The sequence below is a fragment of the Corvus hawaiiensis genome, chromosome 20 (genome assembly GCF_020740725.1).
Source record: "Corvus hawaiiensis isolate bCorHaw1 chromosome 20, bCorHaw1.pri.cur, whole genome shotgun sequence".
Taxonomy (NCBI): Eukaryota; Metazoa; Chordata; class Aves; order Passeriformes; family Corvidae; genus Corvus; species Corvus hawaiiensis.
The window spans coordinates 10,090,860-10,104,460 of record NC_063232.1 but is presented as its reverse complement, the minus strand read 5'-3'; the positions used below and the strand labels follow the sequence as shown (position 1 = coordinate 10,104,460).

At 50.4% G+C, this 13,601-nt stretch overlaps 1 protein-coding gene across 1 annotated transcript in view; it reads right to left on the bottom strand.

Annotated features, from left to right (window-relative positions):
• GALNT17 (polypeptide N-acetylgalactosaminyltransferase 17) overlaps window positions 1-13,601 on the bottom strand; it is a 214,246-nt gene that overhangs the window by 70,971 nt on the left and 129,674 nt on the right. The window contains exon 6 of the mRNA XM_048324406.1: window positions 1,811-1,928. Coding sequence (XP_048180363.1) covers window positions 1,811-1,928 — 118 coding nt within the window. The remainder of the gene's footprint in view (window positions 1-1,810; window positions 1,929-13,601) is intronic.

Genomic DNA, 13,601 nt, shown 5'->3' with positions numbered 1-13,601 from the left:
GGCAGGTTTTTAAGTATTTTGGCTCTCAAAACCACTCATAATTTAAAAACCTTGACCAGAACCCACAGCCTGAGTGAGAAAAGGTATCGCTTAGAAACTCAAGCTTGGGAAAGTCAAATTGGGGAAGAGAAGGATTCTTTTTTTTCCAAAAGGATATTTATTGGCCTTATTAAAAAATCCAGCACGTGAAAAAGGACAAATGCTCACCACTTTCTCTGACATCCATCTGATTTTTCCAGTTAAGAAGCCAATCTTGAGTGAAATCCCCCCAAACCAGGCAAATGAGATGAATTACTGTGAGAAGAGCAGCTCTACAATGAGACCAAAAATCCCAAATCCACACAAACCAGGAGAGCCACAGGAGGAGCTGGGTTTGGAGAGGGATCTCTCCAGCCCCACTGCAGGATGAGCAGGAATCACAAGGAGAGGAGCTCTGTGGCACATTTAGAGCCTTCAACTTCCACTCCCTTGTTTAAGTGAGGTTATTGCTCCTCATAGCCAACAACAACAGATTTCTGAAGGTTCCTCTGCCTTGCCAGCAAAGCAAATATGCTCTGGTAAATCTCGGAGCTGAACAATGATTTTTCATTTTTACAACAGCATAATCAATGCAATTTCCCCAGTTAGAAGTCTCCAGCCTCCCCCTGTGAGCTCGTTAATGCACGAGTGTTGCACTCCAAACCATGCCTGGGAGAATCTCCACAGACTCTGCCATCCTGGGTTGCTCTGAACACGGAATTCATCGCTGATGAATCACTTCAGTGTGTGTAAACACTCGAATCACTAAGCCAGATCTAATACTGTACACAGTAATCAAGGGATGGTGTTGGGGCGGCGGCACCGAGGCAGCTCTGAAATCCTGGCTCGTAGAGTTTTGATGCCTTTTCCTGGTGTTAAAATCAAGAGTCATACACAGTTAGAAGGGGAAAAGGGATTTTACCTTGGTATTTATTTTAAGGATCCTTAGGTGCACACATCCAGGTCATATGCATCAAGATGCACCCCACCGAGTGTGTGTGTCCCCTCAACATTGGGTATAACCTTATAGGTGTTACTAATTAGCAGATCTATCCAAGATTCCCCAATGAGAGGCTCAAGTGAGCCCCCCCTCCCCAAGGAACCTTCCCCTGGATGGTTCTATCTTGGTTTACAGAATGTGTTCTGGAGAGCACCTTGGGGTCTGGGGCACACTGATCCCTAACTACAAAGCTTCTGAAATGTTGAGTCTCTTAGCTTGACAAACAAGTCCAAGAATGTAGGCAAAAAGCACTGGGAATACAGAAGTTGTAAAAAGGTATAACGGGGGTATAAAAGAAAAGGCAAAAGTCTTCATGGCATCAGTTTCACTGCTCAAAGCTGTTCAAAGCAGGTTCTGTGCTTGTGAACACATTTTATTTGCAGATGCTAAATGCCTGGAAAAGATTTGCAGGCTTTGTGTCTTCCTGAGACACTCACAGTAGTCTCAGCACCCCCAAATGCTGCTCACCCAACCGTGTTTCTCCTGGTATTTAAGATCCCTGTAACTTCCAGCAACACTGTGGCAGCACAGCCAAGTTCAAGCTGGAAATGCCCTTTCATTTCAGCAGCTTTTTGCATCGGGTCAGACAGATTAAAATCCAAGGCAAAAAATTAAACTCACCCCTAAAACCAAGGCATTTTTCTCCCCTGAAGTGAAATTAAAATGCTGTGAATCCCATCACCTCCCAGCTCCCCTGAAGGATTCCAGTAACTGTTCAGGCCAACTCAGTAAGAGCTTTGGGTTCCTTACAACACTGTGAGGCGACATTTTTGCTGCCCAGGTGGCACAAACCTTGATGCCCAGCTCGATGTTCTCCCCTCCGTACACGTCCATGCCGGGGTCCAGCAGCCCGATCTCCCCGAAGAATTTCCTGTTCACCACGAACGAGCAGCCGATCATGGCCGGGGTCCTGCACCGGGAGAAACCACAGGAATGCACAGTCAGGGACGTTTCCCAGCCCTTACTGGGCTCATTTCTGCAAAGCTGCTGGGTTCAGGTGCTTCCCACCACTGGTTATCCCAAAGACTTTGTGGAAGTGAGCGAGCTCTGTGCCTTTGAAGACATTATTTTACCACTGCAATCAAATTGTCCAAAATTTTTACCGTTGCAATGAATTGCCCAAAATCCAAGCTCATTTCAAAATGGAGAAAGGGTTTTCCTGGGGTTAAATTCTGGAGGAGCACTCAGGTTGTGGCTTTGCTGGAAATCCCTTGGGGTGTCTGTGGGCAAGGGTACAAGCTCTGCCCATAAACAAGGGAAATACAATAATGCCCTTTCCTTTCTCTGACGTCCAGCATGGAGTAGATTTTAGGATGGAATCTACTTTTTAGGGTGTTCCAGGAAAGAGGGTTTCCAGTTGGAACCACAAAGGAGCCATCACTGCCAGCAACAAGCTCGCTGCAGATTTGCAGCAGCAAATCCTTTAAGAACTGTTTGCAGAACCATCTGTGGGGTCGCTTCCCAGCCGCCCCAGTACCAGCAGGGCTCTGGGTTTGGGATCAAGGTGTCACATCCATCCTGCACCTCGTGTGCTCCAGCTCAGAGCTCTCAGCTCACACTGCAGGAGTGAGGAAGCTGGGAGCACCCATGGAATAGCCCACAGAGGGAGGACACACACAGTGCCGGGGTGAATCTGTCGTAACTGTGCAATTTTAAGGACGTTGTAGAGGGCTGTGGTTCCTAATGACCCTCATTACTTGCAAACCCCTGGACCAGCTCTCCAGCTGCCACAGCTGCCCTGAGATGAGGATGCAGTTGTGATTCACACACTCTGAGATCACATTTCAGGGCGTTTCTGGAGCGCTTAGCGCTGCCAACCCTCTCCCTAAAACTGCACTTTGCCCAGAGCCCAGCGCTGAACAATCCCGAGCGGTTCTGCTCGGGCTGCTCGGGGGCACTCAGCTGCTGCTGCCGTGGTTTGTGTTTGTTTGCTGTGCACAGTTTGCCCCTGGCATGTTCCCTGGGCTAAAACAGAAACATGAAAAGCTATAGGAGAAAGTTTCACAAAGGATGTCTGGACTTCAGGTGGCTCTCTTGAAAGCTGTTTATGGCATAGGCGAAGTTACAGCATTTCAGGGAGCGGGTATCCAGAGCCAGCCCTACAGCTGCCAGCTCCAGCTGTAGGCAGACCTGAAGCCGCTTTCTGTTCAAATTACAAAGCATCAGATACTTTTCTTTGCAGAGTATCTTAACACATAACAACCAATAAGCACCACACACAATACCTTTACATTTGCCTATAGCCTATCATAGCTACTACCATCACCATATTATAGTCATTATTATCCAAGCACAAGAGTAAGTTATAATTTAAGCTTACAATGGAAAATTCTCAGACCTCTCTTCTTCTTGCTACATCAACATTTCTTGTTTGCCTGCCATATATCTCTTCTTGGTAAAGACATGTCTTCTATTTACTTATGCTCTTCTTGAGACTTATTTACTTGGTGAAAAACATGTCTTTGTTTGTAGTCACGTACCTTTTTTCTAATCATAAAAATCTCCTTCCAACTCATCTCCAACCTTTGCCTTCTCAGTTACTCAGCGATCAGTGTTTCAGCAAAACATCCTTTATTCTATATCAAAACTTGCTTCCATTTCTACCTCATCCCCAGTTTCTACATTCAGAGATCTTTCTGCCAAGCCTACACACCTGTGAAACTTTCTTACCAAACTTTCATCCTCCCCAACAAAAAGCACTCTCCCGTTTGCCGGCTGCTCTCTGAATCCATGCTGTAAAGGAAAAACCCAGGGATCCACTGAGTCCAGCAGCGAGCTGCCAATGAATTTTACAGCGAGGTCCTGCCAGAGTTTGATTTTTTTGGGGAGTTCCAGGACTTCCCTGCCCACCCTGAGCTCCGAGCTCTGAGCAGGGGGATGGGATGGCCCTCGGCAATCCCACACCACCCAGGAATGCCTGCTCTCCAGAGGGAAGCTGCAGAGGTAGGAACGGGGCAATAGGATCCTGTGTTTCCACAGCAGCCCCCAAATCCTGCCTCAAAGCCCATTCCAGTCCTGTCCAAGGCTGGACTAAGCAGGTTTGGCCTGCAGAGGTGGAGAACAGCCCCAAATTCACCCAGCCCTGGCTCACAGACAGCAAGGCCCAGGCTCCATCTGCACCTCACACAGTGCCCAAATCTGCCACAGGAGTTCCTGGGGTCCCCGGGGCAGCCCAGGGCTCAGTAATTCCAAGGATTTCACAGCTCAGCTCCACCAAGAGCCACCAAACTCACCTTGGTGCAAACCACGAGCTCCTTGGATGAAAGCGTCTGCCCACTTTAATATTATTTATAGACATTTTAATTCTTCTAATAGAAAGTAGAAGAGCTGGGTGCTGCTGCCACGTTAAATTAGCTCCAATTGGAATCCATCAGAGGGTTTTTCCAATAGATTTCTTCCCTGACAGCTGGCTCAGCCTTCCTTCCACGGAGCAGGATAATGTTTCATGGTTTGCTGCCACGCTGGTACTTAAGATTTCAATTCTCTTGCTTTATTTGTAGCAAGTTAACTGCCATTAACAGAAACAATTCCTTCTGAAATGATAACCACCTTACAGATGCCAAATCTAATAGTTCCATTATCCTAGATTACCTCCTGGAATTTAAGAGAAGGGAAAATTGCTCTGGTTTTTTCCAGAGTATGAACAACCCAGTTCATCTCCTCCACCAGGAATAGGTGTGGAAACCTCTGACTTCTCCAGTCAAAACCTGTTAGAGGCACTCAGAGAAGAGGCAAAAGCCAGAAAAAGAATCCAGGTGAAAGTTTCAGACAAAGGAAATTGCATTTTGGACCCAATAATGTGGATCACTGGGAACTCTCAACCAGGTAAATGAGCTTTTCTGGGCTGGAAACAGCTCAGGAGCCATGAACAGGAGCTGTACCCTGAGAGGGCTTCTCTCATTGTTTCTATAAATCATGGAATGGCTTGGGTTGGAAGGACCTTAAAGCCCATCCCATTCCATCCTGCCAGAGGCAGGGACACCTCCCACTGTCCCAGGCTGCTCCCAGCCCCAATGTCCAGCCTGGCCTTGGGCACTGCCAGGGATCCAGGGGCAGCCACAGCTGCTCTGGGAATTCCATCCCAGCCCCTCCCCACCCTCCCAGGGAACAATTCCTTCCTGAGACTTCACAACATGACTTCACTTTATAAAGCACAGAGCCACCAATCCTTCCTAAAATTCTGCTGGAAGCAGCTTAACTGGGATTTAGCAACTTCACCTTCACGTTTTCCTCTTTCCCATTGTGCTGCACATCTTGTTCCAGCCCAGGACACCGGGAAGCTCCCGAGGCACTGCTCCTGGTCCCTCAAGCAATCCAAATTAAGTGCTCCATTCTCCTCTCTAACAATGCCTCCACATTAAATAAATGAGGAATCCAGCAGCGCTCAACAATTTCAATAAAAACACCATTTGATTTGGTGGTAAATCCTTCAAAAAGGTGGCCGCTGACAATAATGGATCGCTCATCCCCAACGAAATAATGGCCTGCAGACAAAGAGCTGATAAAGCCTCTTGTTCCTCTGCCCCTTAATTAAAAGCATTAACAGAGCTTGTTTTTAAAAATCACCCAGCTCAGCCAAATGCATTTTTATTTGTCCCCACAGCTATTCTCCCTGCAATGAGAAAGGAAAAGCAGAAGTTGGCAGGGAGGAAGAGCAGAGATGTCGGGCAGAATTCTTGGGTTTGTATCCAGAACTCCACAGTGTTCCTTCCTTGCCATTCTTTTGGTTGGTTCCTCTGTAGAACAAGTGAAGGAAGGTCAAGAAGAGCAGCTTTTATGAAATATCCTCCTCATGGATCTCTAAATAAAGATGATGGAGATACAGGGAAAAACGTTTATCCTGCTCTATTAAGTTACTTTAATGCTCTTCCTTTCTTTAGCTCACAGTTATCATCTAATGATTAAAAAGTCTCAAGGAGATTGCTCCTTCAATTCGAGGAAATTAATTTTCCCCCACAATTGGATTTGGCTTCCGATTTTACACTAAAGAGCAGGTTATAAAATATGTAGAAAAGAGATATTAAAAAAGTAATTAGTGGTTTTACCATTGACTGCAAGAGGCTGAGAACACACTGGAAGAACTTCCAGGGTGTCCAATTCCTGTTAAACTGCTGCTGCTTTTAATAAACTTGGATCATGGAGTTGCTCACCTTCCACACCACAGGGCACTGCCCCACAGTTGGGACATTGGGACAGTCCTTTACCTGCCCAGAGGAAAGTTCTTGGTCCCTCTCCCAACCCTGCCATTCCTAATTTAACACACTCAACTCACACAATTCCAATCAGGGAATCCTGGAATGGGTGGGGTTGGAAGGGACCTTAAAGCTCATCCCATTCCAGCCCCTGCCATGGGCAGGGACGCCTTCCCCTGTCCCAGGCTGCTCCCAGCCCCATCCAACCTGGCCTTGGGCACTGCCAGGGATGGGGAATCCATGGAATAACCTCTGCCAGGGCCTGCCCACCCTCCCAGGGAACAATTCCTTCTCAATATCCCAGTTAAACCCACTTTCCATCAGTTTGACCCCATTCCCCTTGTCCTGTCCCTCCAGTTCCTGAGGCAGGGTCCCTCTCTGCCTTCCCTGGAGCCTCTCCAGACCCTGGGAGGGGCTGTGAGGGCTCCACACAACCTCCTCTTTCCCAGGCTGAGCAATCCCAGCTTTCCCAGCCCGTCTCCATAGGGGAGGTGCTCCAGTCCCTTTATCAACTTCATGGCCTCCTCTGGCCTTGCTCCAACAGCTCCATGTCCTCCCCACACTGGGGACACCAGAACTGTGCAGGACTCCAGCTGGGGGCTCATGGGAACAATCCCATTTTCCATTTGGAGATTTCCCACTCCTGCTGCCTCTCTGCACTTCCCTGATCCAGCTGGGGCTCACTGGTGGGACCCAGCATCTCAGCAGAAAACTCTGGGAGCCTCTGAGCTCCAGGGCTGAAATTCAACCAACTCACAATATGTAGAAAACATCAGGTAAATTATCAGATTAAAGCCCCTGGCTTTAATTAGTGGCCTATCCATGGTTTCCCTGTTGACAGCAGGGAAGGGAAGAACACCACCTCCATTTGCAAGTGACACTCTGGGATAAAACACTGGATTTTCTCTTGGCCAGAGGCAAGATTAAGGAGCTGCTTGCAAAAGAAACAACTGCCAGTGCTGTCCCCTCTGTGCTCAGGGAATAAATAAATATTAAAGCCTGGGATGAGAAACATAGGTTTGTACAAGGGAATTATTTGTGTGGAAATGGAACACAAGGATGTGGCATTAGGGATTGACCCCTCTGCTGATCAAACAGGGACAGCCAGAGCCTGCCCCAGGCAGAATCCATCCAAACCCTCTGCTCCACTGGCAGCCAGCTGCGTCCTGGGAATCAGGGATGCCAGGATGGAGCCTCCAGCTCTGACTGCTCTCTGACCAGTCCAGCCACTGCAGCACCACACTGGGCCCAGTCTGAGCTCAGCAGGACAGCTCTGGGGGGGCTGAGGGGCAGCATCCCTGCTGAGTGTCCCCAGGACACCCTGGAGCTGCCACCATGCCCAAGTGACATCCTGTGCTCAGGGCACCTGCAGCCAAGCCCTCTGCACAGCCACGAAGGAAAGCTCTGCTCCCTCAGGGCCTGGGGCAGAGAAAGGAGGAGGAGAGGAGCTGGAGGAATTTAAAAGTCACTGGGAAGCAGCAGGCCTGGTTTCCAGTGGCACTTGGCTTCTGGACCATCCACTCCCTTGGGAACGGTCCTGCAGAGCCTGACCTGGCCCCTGGGGTCCCTGGAGGGGGAGGCTGGGATGGGAGAGGTTGGGCAGAGCCTGGAGCTGGAGTGAGCCCGTTCCCTGAAATGGGATTGGACTGAGAGAAGTTCCTGCACAGGGAAATGAGGTCCAGCAGAGCAAACCAGAGACCCAGAGACAAAGCTGGCCCTGCCCATTGTCCCTCTCGGCTTCATCCCACTCCCTGTCCTCAGAGAGGGCTGGGCCACATCCAGGAGGCAACAGAGAGGGTGAGGATGAGGCAGAACCCCCCTGCCTGGCCCTGGCCCTCTCAGCCTTCTCCCCACGGGCTCCTCAGCCACAACCCCAAACACGTGGTGCCTCCATCCCAATCCTTCCTTACCCCATCACAGCTCCTCCCAGCCCCAAACCCACAGTGTCTCCATTCCAACCCTTCCTTAGGCACTGGAATGGGCTGCCCAGGAAGGGGGTGGAGTCACCATCCCTGGACGTGGTGCTCAGTGCCGTGGTTTGGTTGATGAGGAGGTGTCGGGTCATAGCTTGGACTTGATGATCTCAAAGGTTTTTTCCAACCTATTCAATTCTGTGATTCTGTGATTCCTCATTTCCATCCCAGCTCCTCCCAACCCCAAACAGTGGTGCCCCCATCCCAACCCTTCCTTACCCCATCCCAGCTCCTCTGAATCTCAAACACCCCGGGCAGGCAGGATGCATTCCGTGGAGCGGGGTTTGCTTTGGAAGTGACCTCAGCCCGTGGATTTCTGCGGGAAGGGCCGAGTGTCCGAGCCCAGGGCGGCAGCAGGAGGCGGCTGCTGGCACTGCCCAGGCAGGAGCCTGATGGCAAAAGCCCAGAATGCAGCGTCACACACAGAGCATGTGTCCAAAGCGGAATCACACCTTCCCTCTGCCTCCACTGTGGGACATGTCCATGCAGAGCAGGAGCTGGGAAGAGCCACGCTCCCAGCGCCCCTTCACTGCCAGGGGAATGGAGAAAGCTGGACCTGTTTGCCAGGAATGTTCATGAGGGAACGGCATCTCAGCCCCCAGCAGCGTCGCTTCCTTCATCCCATCCCCAGGGCAGCATCTCCAAGAGCTGTTCCCCGCACGATTCCGGTGTCCCTGCCCCAGTGCCCCGGGTTAATTGTCTGTTTCCAGCGGGTTTATTGCCCTGCTAAGTACCACAGAACCTGTGAAACAAATTAAAAATAAGAGATACCACATAAAAGAGATGCTGGATTGAATGGCTTCACTGAATTTACTGGAGATTAATACCACTTAAACTTTGAATGGCAAGGAGGCTGTGAAAACTGGATTTTAAAAAAACCTCTTACATCTACCCATGCCTGTGACCTTGCTGAACACACATTTGACTTTGTCACTGTTCTCTGCCTGCTCTGGGACTTCAGGTGAAGCATTTAACTCCTTTATGCCTCTGTTTCCTCCTCTGTCAGGTGAGTCTAACACCTGGCTGCTCGTGAGAAAAAACATCTCTAAATCAGTTCAGTGCTTTCCCTGTTGGAATGCCGAATTCACTGCTGATATTGCCATGGCTGCCAGACCCCTCAGGCTCTGGGGAGAAAAGCACTGGTGGTAACAACCTTCTGAGCAAGGACTGGCTGTTTCCCAGCCTTGCTGCCAACCCCAGCAGCATCCAAAACTGGTGCCCACCCCGAGCTCAGGCACAGCCTGGGAACCACTGCCGATTTCGATTTCCTCCTCCAAGCTCAACAGCAAAATTTCCCCTCCAAGATGAAAACTGCTGCCTCAGTCACTGCCTAAAGCCTTTTCCTTCCTGGTGTGTTCTAAAACCCCAAGGATGGCCCAGCATTGAGGATCCCTGGATGCTTGGACACCTCCTTCACACCGCAGGCGCTTTTGCAGGAGCTCCCCGATGGATGTGCTGCTCTAGGCTGCCAAAATGCTCACGTGCAGGGAGCAGCTGTCCCCAGCTCTCTGTGTTTTGTCACCTGAAGTGAAACTCTGGCCCCAGGATCAGGGCTGATCCCATTCCCACGGCAGGAGCCCTCATGCCAAATCCCATCCAGCTCTCACATCCACCCAGCTGGGACCTCACAAAAGGCACCAACCTGGAAAAGCGTTCCAGGCTGAGAGCCATGAGCTGGGCTGAGCCTTGCCCAGGGCCAGGAGAACGTGCAGGAGGTGTTTGGGGCTGTTCTCCATCACTGCAAACAGCCCCAGGTGACATCTCCAGTGCTCCTGGTGCTCCTGTCCCCTCTGTCCCAGCAGGGGCAGCATTTGGGGGCTGCACTCTGAGTCCCAGAGTACAAACCCCAGAGAAGCCACCTTGGCCAAGTATCAGCAGTATCAGCAGTGAATTCAGCAGCTCCAGTGGGGAAAGCACTGAACTGATTTAGAAATGGTTTTTCTCACGAGCAGCCAGGTGTTAAACTCACCTGCCAGAGGAGGAAACAGAGGCACAAGGGAGTTAAATGCTTTGCCTGAACTTGGCCAAAGTCAATTTGATAATTTCCTTCAAATGGTGCTGTTGAGAAACAGAGGAAAGAGCTGCAGTGCCAGGATTGTCCCTCGGGATGAACTTGGAACAGGGCTGCTCGTTTGAGCCCATTTCCTGGCAGTTGCAGGAGGCACTCGGGGATACTCTGTCCTTCACTCTGGGGGGACCCTCTGGCACACAGGGATGGGTCCAGGTGCCTCCCCAGAGCTCAGGGGGCTGAGGGTCCTTCCCACAGCCCCTGCAGCACATCTGCAAACATCTGCATGCCGAGGGTTTGACCCTTAATGGGCCCCATTTATCCACCAAGGCAGAACTGGGGGAATAACTGTGATCACTCACTGGGATTTATTAGGGACACTCCCACAGGAGAGGCCACACAGAGTCTCAGGCTTGGGGCTGAGATAAAGCAGAGCAGGATTTTCATTTGTGCACTGGCTCATACTGGAAGCCACTGAAAGATGCAAGAAAAACACTTTCCCTGCCTGGAAAGGCACTGCAGATCAAGGCAAGACACAAAGGGAGCCCAGATGAGCAGAGATGAGGAGTCAGGAAGGCTCAGTACCTGGTAAACCTGGTTTTATTTTCCCTCTGTGACTGGTCCCCTAAAGCTGTGCCCCTCAGAGCAGATCTGGAAATCGCTGTTCCCTTTGCCCCACACAGAAATGATCCAGCTCATCCTGTGAGCAGCCCCAGGAGCTGAGCCCCAGCCTGGGCTCCACCAGGAGAGGGATGTTCGCTGCTGTCTCATCAGTTAAAACGTGGTCACCAACAGGAGATAAAGCTCTGACAAAAGCGGGCAGTTTGAAATTCTGATCTGAGCCTGGAGGTGAGGAAATGCAGGTGTCCCCACCTGGGGATCCCTGCTCAGCAAAGCTGCTGCTCCAGAGATCAGTGCCATTCCTCTTTGAGTATTTTTATATTCAATACAAATATCTGTTTCCTTTCTATTGCACCTGATCTCTAGGGTTTGGCGAGGAGAGGTTGAAATGAGATGCTCTGCAAGGTTCCACCCTGAACCATTTTGGGACTCTCGGAAATAAAAGGCCACAAAATCTTTGCCCTTGCCAGAGGTGAAATCTCAGCACCCACGTGCTGTCACTGGGGAGTTTGAAACGGTGTGAATCCAAATCCTTAATGTGGAATTTATGATGAGACTTCACTGTCTCTCGAGGAGCTGGGGACTGGTTGGAAGGTGCTGCGAGTGTGAAAGCCCGGATCTGGTGGGGCCCAGAGCTGGGCCAGAGTGGCTGCCAATTAGCACAAATGAGCTTCTAAACTACTTCTGGGGGCCTGGCAGGTAAGGAGAGCACATCCCCGTATTAACCACCCTCAGCAACCATCAATCATCAGCACCCAGCCCCGAGCACCTCCTCCGAGCTCCTTGGGGGCTGCAATCCCAGGGGAATTCTCCATTAAACTGGCAGTGTTTGCCTATGCAAAGAGGATAAAATCAGCCAGTGGCTTCAAAGTTCCCCCAGAAGTAGTTTAGAAGCTCATTTGTGCTAATTGGCTGCCCTGGAGGGATGTCTGCTGAGATAAGAGATTTTGCAATCGCCCAGCAGAGATCCCTCCAGGGCAGGGGCTGGGCATACCCCACAATTGGCAGCCACTCTGGCCCAGCTCTGGGCCCCACCAGATCCGGGCTTTCACACTCGCAGCACCTTCCAACCAGTCCCCAGCTCCTCGAGAGACAGTGAAGTCTCATCATAAATTCCACATTAAGGATTTGGATTCACACCGTTTCAAACTCCCCAGTGACAGCATGTGGGTGCTGAGATTTCCTCTGGCAAGGGCAAAGATTTTGTGGCCTTTTATTTCCAAGAGTCCCAAAATGGTTCAGGGTGGAACCTTGCAGAGCATCTCATTTCAACCTCTCCTCGCCAAACCCTAGAGATCAGGTGCAATAGAAAGGAAACAGATATTTGTATTGAATATAAAAATACTCAAAGAGGAATGGCACTGATTTCTTTAACACTTGGCACTTACAACCTGACCGACAACAAAATGAAGTGCAGCAAAAGGGAAAGAGAAAAGGGGACCAAACAGTTCCCCAGAAATCCCTCAGATGGTGACCAGAGTTTGGGTGGCCAAGACTGCACGTGCTCATCTAATCCCAAATCTAATCCTAAATCCACTCCCACTGCCTTTCAGGTGGGAGCACCTCGTTCCTCATGGCCAAGGCAATGGGAACCCGGCAGGTTTGGGGTCTCTGCTGCCCTGGGGGGCTGGCTCCTGGTGCTGCTCACACTCCCTGAAGGGCCCTTCCAGGAATGCAGGAATTCCTCATCAGGAGCACGACCCTTCAGCAGTAACTGTGCTGTAACTCCATCTCCTTGCACTGCTGCCAGAGTGCTAATTAAATGGTAATTACTCTGGGATGTAATATGTATAACTATCAGGCACTTAACAGGGACGTGTTATTTACTTTGCTGTTTTTAACATGAATGTATTTTCTCTCAAGGGCAGCCGAGCAGCTGATTTTCAGGCGTGTTCTTCCTCTCCACTGAGCATAAAAATCACAATGAGCAAATTTCACAGATAAACGAAGTTCCCTTTGTCTCAGGCACAACAACAACCGTGCCCTGGTTAAAGCACCGAGCTGGGGCTGAAGGATCACAGTTAACACCCTGAGCTTGGTCCCAAAGTGGGACTTGGGAAGCGATTTCTGACCTATCTTCCACTGAAATACTCCTGCAGCTCCTCCACTTGCTCCAAGTGATATCAGCTGAAAGAAACTACAATAAACTGACTTGTAAAGGTGAAGATGGGCTCGGGTGAGCATCTCTCCAGAACAGACCCGCTCTGTTTACGGCTGGAACACCATTTTTAATCTCTGAACACTCAAACCAAACTGCAGAAATCAGGAGAGGAATCTCCCTGAGCAAATCACTGCCTGGAACAAAGGTGCTGCGAGCCCGAGCTGTGCATCTGGGGACAAGCACACAAAGGAACTGTGGCCTGCCACAAAGCTGAGTTGAGAAGTAATTCCCTTGACAGGTAGAACAGAGCACAAGTTCCTGTCAGCTCCTAGGACCAAGAGGAACAGCAGAGCAGGGAAAGGCTGAGGCCATGGTTCGGTCAGGTTGTGCTGGGGGAGCAGCCCCAGAGCCCCTCTGCCACCACAGGGTGATTTTGGGGTGATTTTGCACGGTCACATTCAAATCTCCAGTACAGCCACACCTCACCCACTGGTCCCAGTCCCCTTCAAACCCTCAGCAGCAGCTCCTGAACACCAATTCCTCCTCAGCTCTACATTCCAGGTGCTGCTGGAAGCTTGTGGTGGGTGATGCCATCAGCAGTGGGTTTGCACAGCCCCTGGTGCTCTCTGAAGGATCCCTGCAACAGCTGGGAAAGACTCAGGAGCCTTCAGTCCTGGGGAATTTCAGG